Source organism: Myotis davidii, unplaced genomic scaffold (genome assembly GCF_000327345.1).
Source record: "Myotis davidii unplaced genomic scaffold, ASM32734v1 scaffold19, whole genome shotgun sequence".
NCBI lineage: Eukaryota > Metazoa > Chordata > Mammalia > Chiroptera > Vespertilionidae > Myotis > Myotis davidii.
In genome coordinates, this window is record NW_006289854.1 from 614,662 (window position 1) to 627,058 (window position 12,397).

Below are 12,397 nucleotides of genomic sequence, written 5' to 3' on the forward strand. Positions count from 1 at the left end.
ACTATCACATGGTTTGTATTCAGAACAAGGCTACTTAGGCTGTTCTTTGGAGACGAGTTGGAGTAGGCGATGACAGGCACCCGTTACACGGCCCTGAGAGCTGTGTGGTGTGAGGTCGGGAATCTTAGGGGATGAGGGAAATGTCCTGTAGCTGATTGTTGTGGCTACACAACTGTATGTGCTCACATTAGGCCTACACAGTAAAGAGGGCCAATTTCACGGTATGTAAATGGCACCTTAATAATCCTGAGCTTCAAAGAATCGTGAGCCATTAGGGAAATGCAAACTGAAACCTCAGGGAGAGGAAGGGGGCATGCCAAGACGCAGGCGCTAACAGCTAATACCGGTGCCATCGCCCCACCTCTTCTCCACCTTCAGCCCATCCAGTTTATGGGGCAGATCATCCCTCTAGAAGTGGGTATGTGATCCCAGGTCTGACTAATCAGGGCTCTGCATTCCCCTGGCCACAGTGACTGGTTCATAGTCAGGCCCGTGACCTCAGACCTGCAGCTCTGAGACGGGATCTGGCCAAAGTGGAAAGGGGATTGAATGAAACACTAGGATGTAAGCCTGGGAGCTGATCGGGACCCGAAGGAGGGGCGAAGCCCCCTCAGAGGGGAACGGAAGCCATGGAAGAAGGAGACAGACTACTTACAGGGTCCAGGGGTTTGGATCGCGCCCAGGTCATCACCGTGGAAACTAAAATAAACACCTTTCGCTTCTCAAAGTGGCTGACTTCCTCATTCAGTGCTGTGGGGCCAAAGAGCCAGCGTTACTTGGATCCACACAACGTGTGCACTTTCGAAGCCACGTGTACTGTTAGTGGGACTGGAAGCGACTCCTTTTTCCAACTTAACGCCAGGGTGGCGTCCCCTCCGACGCTGGGCTGTGTGTCCGTCATTGGCGTTCTCCCTCCAGCCCCCTGACCTCCTCTGCACCCAGTGGAGAACCTGCGCTCCCTCCCTCCCTGAGCCTGCAGGTGTGTGCCCTCACCTGGTAGGCGGGCAGTGATGGAGACAGTCATGGCAGATGTGGACGGGCACGACTCATGGGCTTCATGAAACGCTCACCATATGAAATAGGTACTACCCTGACCTCTGCTCTACAGGGAAGGGAACGGAGGTCCCGTGTGCCCAGGATCATGGGAGGAAGGGGTGGGGCTGAGAGCCCAGCCCAGGCCCCCTGGCTGCAAGGCCTGTGCTCTCTCTCTAGGCCAGCGGTTCTCAACCTGTGGGTCGACCCCTTCGGGGGTCAAACAACCCTTTCACAGGGGTCGCCTAAGACCATCAGAAAACACATATATAATTACATATTGTTTTTGTGATTAATCACTATGCTTTCATTATGTTCAATTTGTAACAATGAAAATACATCCTGCATATCAGATATTTACATGACGATTCATCACAGTAGCAAATTACAGTTATGAAGTAGAAACGAAAATAATTTTATGGTCGGCGGTCACCACAACATGAGGAACTGTATTAAAGGGTCGCGGCATTAGGAAGGTTGAGAACCACTGCTCTAGGTGATAGGCCCAGCTGCGAGGGGAGGGAGCGGGAGGCCCCAGCAAGGTTGGGGATGGGGGCTGTGGGCACCCCAAAGCAGAAAGGAAGGCCCTTGTGGGAACTCACATAGAGCATCCCGATGTAGCCTAAGCCCTTGTGGAAGGAAGTAATTTGGGGTGTGACCCCTTCCCACTCCCCTGGGTGGGGGAGCACGCCGTGCCCGGGGGTGCTGGGGGTGGTGTGGGGGGTGTGGGATGGGGATTTAGGACACGGTGGGCTCCCCCTTGCACATCTAAGCACCGACTCTCCTTGGATACTTTTCACATGCGATTCCACTAAAATGTTTTTGATGGTGTGTAAAATCCCAGAAAAAGAAACCTAAAGTGAAGGCTGGTTAAATTGTCAGAGGACCTAAGTGACACAGTTACTCATAGTGTAGTCTCACGAGCCGATTCCTTAAACAACAAGCAAAACAAGGAACTGCCCACATCCTGAATCTACTAAATGGGTGGGTTCGACATAATAAGAAAGTATCCTGGGATTAAATCTAGGAGCACCATGTCCGCATGTTAATCCCACTCGGGTGTTAATTTCAGCTCCTGTCTTGATTCTATTAACAAAGACGGCCTCTTCCGTTTGCTCTCTCAGCCTCTCTCTCTGGTGGTTTCGTCTGGCCTACTTTGTGGATGCTGGCACCTCAGAGCTGCTCTAACTGGGCTGTCGCCTGGATTTATCATCTTAATGGGTCAAAATGATCTGCTTGTTTGCTGTGGACAAGCACATTTCACCCACATGCGCAAATGTTTTCTCTCATTTCTAATACTGTTTTCCTTTCTCCTATGTCCTTTTACCTTTCTTTGATAGTATCTGAAAGGTGAGGTGGGAGAATTCTTTTATATTAAAATGTTCACATCTATATATATACAAGCCTAAGTGACCATTAGGACCGAATGACTGGAATAACCGGAATAACCGGTTGACCAATCGCTATGATGCACACTGACCACCAGGAGGCAGATGCTCAAATGCAGGTGGTCAGTGCACTCCCACAGCCAACCTCCCACAGTCCCTCCCCCCCGGGCCCTGATCAGGGAGTGTGGGGGGCTGGCACGCCCACCTCCCTCGGCCCCTACCCCCCTCCCTGGGCTGGCCAACTTCCTGAGATCCCTCCCCGCTGCTAGCCAGCCCCGCCCCCCCATAGGCCTTGATTGCTGGCCAGATCGAGGGACCCCACCTTTGCATGAATTCATGCACCGGGCCTCTAGTCATTTAATAAAACAGTATTAAGAAGTAATACATATCCATTGCAAAACCAAAATGAAACAAAACCCCCAAATCTAAGAATGTGCCTCAGGTAAACTGACAAAGTCCCACCCCCACCTCCCCTTCTCCACAGCCCCACCTACCCCCTGCTCCCAGGTGACCCTGAAGGCAGGCCAAGGGCCTCTGACTATAATTCCTTGTAGACACAACCACTCTATATCTCAAAAATGAGGTAATACTGCCACCACCTTTCCACCCAATAGAGAGGTAATATTTTCTTACTTATATAAAACTCATCAGAATGAAGAAGGGGTCAGTAAAACATACCCTGCACTTGAACACCCATGAAAGGAAATGCTGTGATCAAAGTTTGAGAACCGCCCTAACCTGTTTGGCTCAGTGGATAGAGTGTCGGCCTGCGGACTCAAGGGTCCCAGGTTCGATTCCGATCAAGGGCATGTACCTTGGTTGTGGGCACATCCCCAGTAGGGAGTGTGCAGGAGGCAGCTGATCAATGTTTCTCTCTCATCGATGTTTCTAACTCTCTATCCCTCTCCCTTCCTCTCTGTAAAAATTCAATAAAATATATTTAAAAAATGTTTGAGAACCAACTATATTCGCACTGGTTGGGGAGTCCTATGAGGGGCTGAAGGTCCCTGTCATAGCAGGAAGTCAGCAGTCAGTGTCTGAAATTCACAATCAAAGGACATCAGTGCAGGCATTTTCATGTATTGAAAGGAACAAGAGGTTAAAGGAGGTTCCTTTTAGGGAGTAGGGATGGGATGGGAAGAAAATGCGGGGAATTGTTGCTCTTTATTCTAAGCCTTCCTGCGCCTTTTAATTTCCCGTGTCTTTTAAAAGATTATTTATTGATTTTAGAGAGAGAAAGGAAAAGAGAGAGAGAAATCTTGATTTGTTGCTCCACCCACATATGCACTCATTGGCTGGTCCTTGTAGGTGCCCTGACCCGGCATGGAACCCGCACCCTGGCATGGAACCCGCACCCCGGCATGGAACCCACACCCCGGCATGGAACCCACACCCCGGCATGGAACCCGCACCCCGGCATGGAACTCGCACCCCGGCATGTCAGGGTGATGCTCAAACCACTGAGCAACCAGGCCAGGACTGTGCTTTTTAATTTTCAAACCCTGTCCTGGTTTAACTTCAGAAAAAAAACCCAAAAACACAAAGCATTAAAAATTTTAAGAAAATTGCAAGGATTCATTACATAGAAAAATCAATTTCCAAAGCCTGGCACAAAATAGGAACTCGACAAACATTATGTCTGATTGCTACTGTAGGCGGTGCAATTATTTCAGGAGGTGCCATTATCCATCATCTGTACGTATTTGCCAAGGGAGGAAATGCCCACAGCAGGCTTCCGAAAAGCTCTGTTCCTAAAGATGGCACAATGTTCGCGTTTTTGATTTGTATCGCATTGAATGAAACTTAGGCCCAGAGTTACAAAGAGGAGGGAAATCAATCATGTTCTGCTCCCGAGGAATCCCACCCGCCCACGGAAGCACTATTTCATCGCGATTTCCCCGAATAGGCAGACGCATTCCTGAGGCTCTGTTCCATTTCTTTCCTTTAAGCCAACGTGTGGCTTTGCTGTTGATATTATCAGGAGTTGGCAAAAGTACTGCCTGCTTTTAAAACAAGATTTTATTGCCCAACTGGCATGGCTCAGTGTTTGAACATTGACCTATGAACTAGGAGGTCGCCTTCGATTCCCAGTGGTAGTGGTGGGGAGGGGCATATGCCCCGGTGTGGGCTCGATCCCCAGTGGGGGCGTGCAGGAGGCAGCTGATCTCTCATCATTGATGTTTCTCTCTCTCTCTCTCTCTCTCTCCCTTCCTCTCTGAACTCAATAAAAACTACGAAAAATAAAATAAAATTTAATTGGAACCAGACCATTCATTTACATGTCGTTTATGCTCTGTTCTGGCGATGATGGCGGAGTAGTTGGCTCGAAAAGCCAAAAATGTTTACAATCTGGCCCTTCACAGAAAGAGTTCGCTGACCACTGATCTGAACAGTCTAAAGCAAAGATAATGAGGTGCAAACAGCATTGGAAAGTCAGGTGTTTTGTGTCTTTTTGGCTGCCCCAGGCTAGAACAACGATTCAGATAAGCTGGTCTGCTTCCTTCTTTGCCCCTGACTTAGTGAGGAGATAAATGACAACGCACCAAATTGCTAAACAGCACCTCTTCCTTCTAGCCTTGAGGGTCCTAGAGCTCATCACTTTCCCAGAGCATTTTAAAAGCTGCAAGCAGCCCTAGCTGGTTTGGCTCAGTGGATACAGCGTCGGACTGTGGACTGGAGGGTCCAGGGTTTGATTCCAGTCAAGGGCACATGCTCAGGTTGCGGGCTCGATCCCCAGTAGGGGGGCGTGCAGGAGGCAGCCGATCAATGATTCTCTCTCACCATTGAGGTTTCTATCTCTATCTCCCTCTCCTTTCCTCTCTGAAATCAATAAAAATATTACATAAATAAATAAGTAATTAAATAAATAAAAGCTGCAAGCATTCCCCACAGCCCCCCTACCTCTTGCCATCTGGGGGCATTTGTTGGCCTGAATCAAACCCTCACAGTTAGAAATACTTCCTCTCCTCTCAAAGTCACCTCCCGTGATGCCTTTCCGGTGAATGTGCCATTCTCTACCCCGCGGTCAAGTTTCTCGTGTGTTCCTTCGCACTCTTTAGGCCTCCAAGGGCCTGGTAGGTACAATCTTTTCCTTATTTGTTATGTACCTGCCCATTACAGTCAACCGCACCTCCTTGAGCAGTGCCTGCAGAATGAGTCAAGGCCACGTTTAGGAAGTTAATGTTTCCTTTCTTTTTCTTTTTTTAAATATAGTTTATTGATTTTTTTACAGAGAAGAAGGGAGAGGGATAGAGTTAGAAACATCGATGACAGAGAAACATCAACCAGCGGCCTCCTGCACGCCCCCCCCCCCGGCCACACAGGGGCTGTGCCCGAAAAAAGATGTGAGAGAAACACATCAATTGGTTGCCTCCTGCACGTGCCCCCCTAGAGCCCAGAACAGGGAGGAGCCTGCAACTGAGGGATGTGCGCTTGACTGGAATTGAACCCAGGACCCTTGGGGCCGCAGGCCGACGCTCTATCCACTGAGCCAAACCGTCTAGGGCTGTTTCCTTTCTTTCAGTGATAAAGAATATCCTGTGCCTTGGGATAGAATATTTTGTTAACATAATTAAACTAGGAGGCCCATTAGACGGAGGTGGTTCAGAGACCTTCACAGCCTACGTCAGCAAACCCACAATGAAGCCAGTAACTGCCTCCAGGTTAAGAACTCAAGCCCTGGCTGGTAGCTCAGTTGGTGAGAGCGTCATCCCGATATGCCAAGGTTGTGGGCTTGGTCCCTGGTCCGGGCACCAGTGAAGGCATAAATAAGTGGAACAGTAAAATAATATTTCTCTCTTTCTCAAAAAAATCAATTAAAAAGAGAAATAAAAAAATGTAAGGACAACCAATCACAGCCCACTAGGCTCTTCCACATAAGGTAAAGGCTTCAGCTATAGCCAATCAAGTACTTCCTTTGTTTTTTTCCTGCTTTTCTCTAGACAAGCCTTCCCCCAGCTCCTGTGGACGGAGCACTCTTACCCGCTTCCAGGTTGGCACTACCTAATTTGAATTGATTTTTGCTCGAATAAACTCTTAAACATTTTAAGATGTCTTCGTTTATCACAGGCATATCCATTAGCCTGATTTCATTTTGGGTTTAGTAAGTCTCGCTTCTAATGGTCCTAATTTGATGACTCTTAAATGATTCTTCAGTAAATTACACCCAAGGGGTGTCCCCAGAGATAAAAGGCTCCCCTCACTGACCGGACACTGCCCAGAGGGCTTCCTCCGCTTGCTTCGGGCTCTCAGTGATGTTGTAAATAATGACATCGCACTCCAGCAGGCGCATGAGAAGTTCTTCTCGAGAAATGTCCTGGGAAGAGAACCGACAGTCATTTGTTCAAGAAGCTGAGGAAGGATTGGTGATATGTAGATGGAATAACAGTTTCCCAATGAGATACCCTGCATGGAAGAATCCCACTGAAAATATTTGCAGGAGGATTCCTTTTGAAATGAAATTTTGGCTCTCTGCTGTGGGTGGTTTTCAAATAACAAAGACACTTACGGAAATAGCTGGGAACAGATGATTAAAAAGTTGCATGATGATTAGGTATGCTATTTACACCCCAATTCAGAAGGGAAGAATTAGACACACTGGGGAAAAAACAGGGGGAGGCATTCAAAATTCACTCAGACTCCCTGCAAGATTATTTGAGCGATTATATATCTTGAGTCACTCAGAAGTGCTGATGAGTGATTTATGGGGATTGTTTCAGCATCCTCGAGATGGAACCAATCCGTTCTCTTTCTAGATGGAAGGTATCTTATTACAGTTGACTGTTGGGAATATTCTAAAAATGCAGAAACTTTTAATGGTTAGAAATATAAAGTTCTTAGATTAGACAAAAGTAACTGGGGTGATCATCGTGTTTGGTTTTTTTAACGTTTTTTAATTGATTTTTAGAAAAAGAGGAAGAAGAGGAGGAGGAGGAGGGGCGGGGGAGCAGGAGGAGGAGGAGGAGGAGAAGAAGAAAAGAGAGAGAGAGAGGGAGACTGATGTGAGAGAGATCAGTTGCTTTCCATATACACCCTGACTAGAAACCTGCATCCTGGGCATGTGTCTTGACCGGGAATCGAACCAGTTACCTTTTGGTGCAGAGGACGATGCTCAACCAACTGAGCCACACGGGCCAGGGTGATCATGGTGTTTTAACTAGCTATTCCTCCCTGTGTGGATGCCCACACATAGAACATTTCCGAGTAGAGCGACAGTGAGAGTGGGTGTTAAGATAACCACACGAGGACCATGCATTTCCAAACCAGCACTTGCATTTGCCACGTGGAGGCAGCAGTGTTTCTCAGTGAGACAGCAATATAATGGCACGTTATTCCAAAGGAGATTTCCCTTTGCAGATAGCGCCCACCGTGGCCCAGGGCTGTGTTGGGGTCATGCAGGGTGGAGTACAATTTAAATACAGTATATAGAGAGAATGGGAGGAGCCTGGAAATCCAAATGAGACTCATACTTCCAGGAATGTCTAATTTAAATTCTTATTTTTTAAAATATATTTGTATTGATTTCAGAGAGGAAGGGAGAGGAAGAGAGAGATAGAAACCCAACATTGATCGGCTGCCTCCTGTACGCCCCGTACTGAGGATTGAGCCCACAACCCAGGCATGTGCCCTTGGCTGGAATCGAACCCAGGACCCTTCAGTCCACAGGCTGACGCTCTATCCACTGAGCCAAATTGGCTAGGGCTAATTTAAATTCTTTGAAGTCTCCACAGCCCTAACTGGTTTGTCTCAGTGAATAGAGCAAGGGTGGGCAAGTCAAGGGCATATACCTTGGTTGCGGCACATCCTCAGTAGGGAGTGTGCAGGAGGCCGCTGAATTGATGTTTCTCTCTCATCAATGTTTCTAACTCTCTATTCCTCTCCCTTTCTCTCTGTAAAAAAATCAATAAAATATATTTTAAAAAAAAATAAAGGCTCAACAATGGTGGTTCATTTCCTTTTTAGGACAAAGGCCAGCCCACACCTTGCCCCTCACTTTCCCAAGCCCCACACATGTGCAGAAGGTGGGGAATGAGAAGCAGAGCAAGGACAGGTTGTAAGGGAGGGCTTGTGGAGGGGGTAGGTGACACTTCCCTTTGTCTGCTCTCAGCAGACACCACTAGGACTTACGGAGTACGTCTCCAGGGCAAAGTCGGGCGAGGGTTTTCCGGATGTGGAAAGCGTGCCCACGATCTGGAACGTGCCCTCCTTCAGTTTGGATGAGGAGGCATCTGGTATACCCGACTTACTCTCGTCATCCTCTTCTTCTTCTTCTGTCATTTCTTCAAGGGAAGCCCCGACCACACAGTTCGATAGAAACTGCAAGACAAGAGCGAGTTCCCCAATACTAAGAACACCTTGGGGTCAATGAATGATGATTCTAAGAACCTGCCTTTCATTAGGGTTGCTAGAGGTGCCACACATGAAAATGAAATGCATTTTTTTAAAAAATTTATTTTTATTGATATCAGAGAAGAAGGGAGAGGAAGAGAGAAACAAAAATATCAACGATGAGAGAGAATCATTGATCGGCTGCCTCCTACACATCCTCCCCCCTCTTCCCACTGGGGATTGAGCCCAGCAACCCGGGCATGTGCCCTTGACCGGAATCAAACCCAGGACCCTTCAGTCCACAGGCCAACACTCTATCCACTGAGCCAAACCAGCCAGGGCTGAAATAAATTCTGTAGAATGAGCATCACCATGTATGGCTAAAGAATAACTTAGCTTATTTGAATGTCTAGAAGCTCTTTCCTTGACTTTAAAAAATCCTGCCCTAACCAGTTTGGCTCAGTGGATAGAGCGTTGGCCTGTGGACTGAAGGGTCCCAGGTTCGATTCCAGTCAAGGGCATGTACCTTGGTTGCAGGCACATCGTCAGAAGGGGGTGTGCAGGAGGCAGCTGATAGATGTTTCTCTCTCATCGATGTTTTTAACTCTCTATCCCTCTCTCTTCCTCTCTATAAAAATCAATTAAAAATATATTTTTAAAAACCCTATATAATAAAAGCATAATATGCAAATTGATCGAATGGCGGAACGACCGGTTGCTATGACGTGCACTGACCACCAGGGGGAAGACGTTCAGCGCAGGAGCTGCCCCTGGTGGTCAGTGTGCTCCCACAGGGGGAGTGCCATTCAGCCAGAAGCCAGGCTCACGGCTGGCGAGCACAGCAACGGTGGTGGGAGCCTCTCCCACCTCTGCCTCAGGTGGGTGGTAAGGAGTGAGGGGTCCCAGACTGCAAGAGTCCCAAATTGCAAAAGGGATGTCAGGCCTAAGCCAGCAGTTGGACATTCTCCGAGGGGTCCCAGACTGCAAGAGGGCACAGGCCGGGCTGAGGGATCCCCTCTTTCGTGCACCAGGCTTCTAGTTATATCATAACTACGTGTGACTTATGGGTATCACTTTTGCTGAATACTCAGTGTTTCTTGAATCAGTATATTGGATGGGGATAAAGCTTTTCCCATAAATATTCTCTTTGGTCTCCCCAACCATCCTCCCTACCCCCATATATAATTGGTTTTAGAAAAAAAGGGAGAGGGAGAGAGAGAGAGAAACATCAATGACGAGAGAGAATCATTGATTGGCTGCCTCCTGCATGCCCCCTACTGGGGATTGAGCCCGAAACCAGGCATGTGCCCTGACTGGGAATTGAACCATGACCTTCTGGTTCATAGGTCAATGATCCATACTGAGCCAGACTAGCTGGGCCTTCCCTTGACTTCTTAACCCCAACAGAAATTCTTTCCTCCTTCTATTCATGTAATTATTTCCCTTCCTTTTCTCATAAAATCCCTTTGCCTTCACCCCCCTAATTAGAACACTACCTGGGCTTCTCCCAGAATCTGTGATTCCTGAACAGCTACTTTTTTTTGTATCTCAAATAGACACTTATTGCCTTTTACTCAGCTTTTCATTTTTAGGTTAATAGTAATTAACAGCAATTACTTGGCATTGGAGAAAGAGGTCCTAGTTAGTGAAGGAAAAGCCAGAAAATTCTGTTATTGATAAGCTTTTGCAAAGATACCTCTACAAACTAAAAGTTTTATTCTGCAGATACACTGTTCAAAAAAAATCAGGGATCAAAACGAAATAAAGTAAAAAGTTACATTCTCTTCCTTCTCTCCCCCTTCTCATCTCAATCATGTCACCTCCCTTTTTAAATACTCCAGAGGCCTTCACGGGATGAGAATATAAACCACGTGCCTGACCCCGCGTGATCTGGGCCTTTGAGCTTGACTCTCCGTTAATTTATGCAACAAGTATGGATGGGGTGCTGAGCATGTGTGAGGCACTGTTTAGTTGCCGGGCAGGGCCACATTTCATGGGCCCTTTCCTCCATAAAAAACATTAAGCCCTAGCCGGTTTGGCTCAGTGGATAAAGCGTTGGCCTGCGGACTGAAGGGTCCCAGGTTCAATTCCGGACAAGGGCACATGCCTGGATTGCAGACTCGGTCCCCAGTAAGGGGCGTGCAGGAGGCAGGCGATTGAAGGTTCTCTTCATTGATGTTTCTCTCTCTCCCTCTCCCTCTCCCTCCCTTTTATATATATATATATTTATTTTTTTATTTTTTAAGAACTCAGGCTGTGGATTCAGAGAAGACCTGGGATTGAATTTTAACTCTCCTACTTCTGAGCTGAAGGATTTTGAAAAAACAAACAAACAAACAAAACATTAAAAATTAGACTTTACGTGTGTGTTGCTATAAAGACAAACATAATCTTTGATCCTCAAATTTCAGTGCTTCCTTCTGATTTTCAAAGAAATGGAAACATTTTTGTGGGTCCCAAAGTCTCCTGGGCCCCAAAGTCTCCTGGGCCCCAAAGCCTCCTGGGCCCCAAAGCCTCCTGGGCCCTGGGCACTGTCTGCTGCACCAATGAATCAGCCCTGGAGCTGCCGGTCACTGCCCCATCCTGGCCACTCTGTCCCCTGAGATGGCCAACCTGACTCCCATCCCGGGGGTTGCCCTTGGCGTGCCCTCTGAGAACTAGTTCCTGGGGCTTGCTCCTCGCCCTGGGCCAGATTCAGGTGCCACTCTGTGTGAAGCCGCTGCTCTCGCCCACCAGTCCACGTTGGAGGTCCTCTGGCCTGCAGAGTATTTATCACACATTGAAATATTCTGTTTATTCTAAATACTAGTGATTGTCTGTCTTCTTGGAGACACAGGGTCCATGAGGCCAACAACCTTTTTTTGGTCGTATTCATTGTGATATTCTCTGTTGCCTGCCATTGTGTAGGTGGGCATGAATGAGTCCCCTCCAAAGAGGTGATACTAGTGAAGTGGCTTGTGCATTCTTTGAGACATTTTCTGTGTATAGAATATCTATCTATCAACCTATCAATCTATCAATCAATCTTTTCTATATCTATTTTTTTGAAAGACACACAGAAGTACATACTACCTCTGCCTTCTTAATGCTTTTTTTCTTAAAAAAAAATTGGTTATTGTATTGTTTTAGTTTTGTCTTTGTTCCTTTCTCTCCCCCTTTTCTAATCATGTGATTTCAGTCTCTTCTAGGAAATACCTATTACATAAATACATATAATATCACATATATTGTATATCATAGATAATGATGTGCTGTATAAGACATACTATTTCTACATATAAATTATATACCTAAGTCTATATATTTTTGATTGATCAACTTTAGATGATGTGCTGGGTAGACCAGTGTCCCCTTCCCCACAAATTCCTGTCCACTGGGAACGTGTGAATCTGACCATAGTTGGAAAGAGGGTCTTTACAGATGTAATCAGGTTAAATGAACTTATGCCAGGTCAGGGTGGGCTCTAAGCCAATGACTGGTGTCCTTATCAGAAGAGGGAACTTTGGCCACAGAGACACCAAGGGGAGAAGACTGGGTAAAGATGGAGGCAGAGTTCAGAGTGACGATCCTATAAGCCAAGGGATGGCCAGGACCGCGGCAGCCCGAGGAGCTGAGAGAAAGGCCGGGGACAGACCCTCTCTCGCAACCCC

At 47.1% G+C, this 12,397-nt stretch overlaps 1 protein-coding gene across 2 annotated transcripts in view; it reads right to left on the minus strand.

The window, feature by feature from the left end:
* The window catches only part of AK7 (adenylate kinase 7), a 41,928-nt gene that overhangs the window by 28,184 nt on the left and 1,347 nt on the right, over positions 1-12,397 (minus strand). For both annotated transcript variants that reach the window (XM_015563244.1, XM_006762710.2), the window contains exons 2-4: positions 8,547-8,735; positions 6,627-6,735; positions 656-750 (exon numbers count right to left, since the gene is read on the minus strand). In XM_015563244.1, coding sequence (XP_015418730.1) covers positions 656-750; positions 6,627-6,735; positions 8,547-8,735 — 393 coding nt within the window. The remainder of the gene's footprint in view (positions 1-655; positions 751-6,626; positions 6,736-8,546; positions 8,736-12,397) is intronic.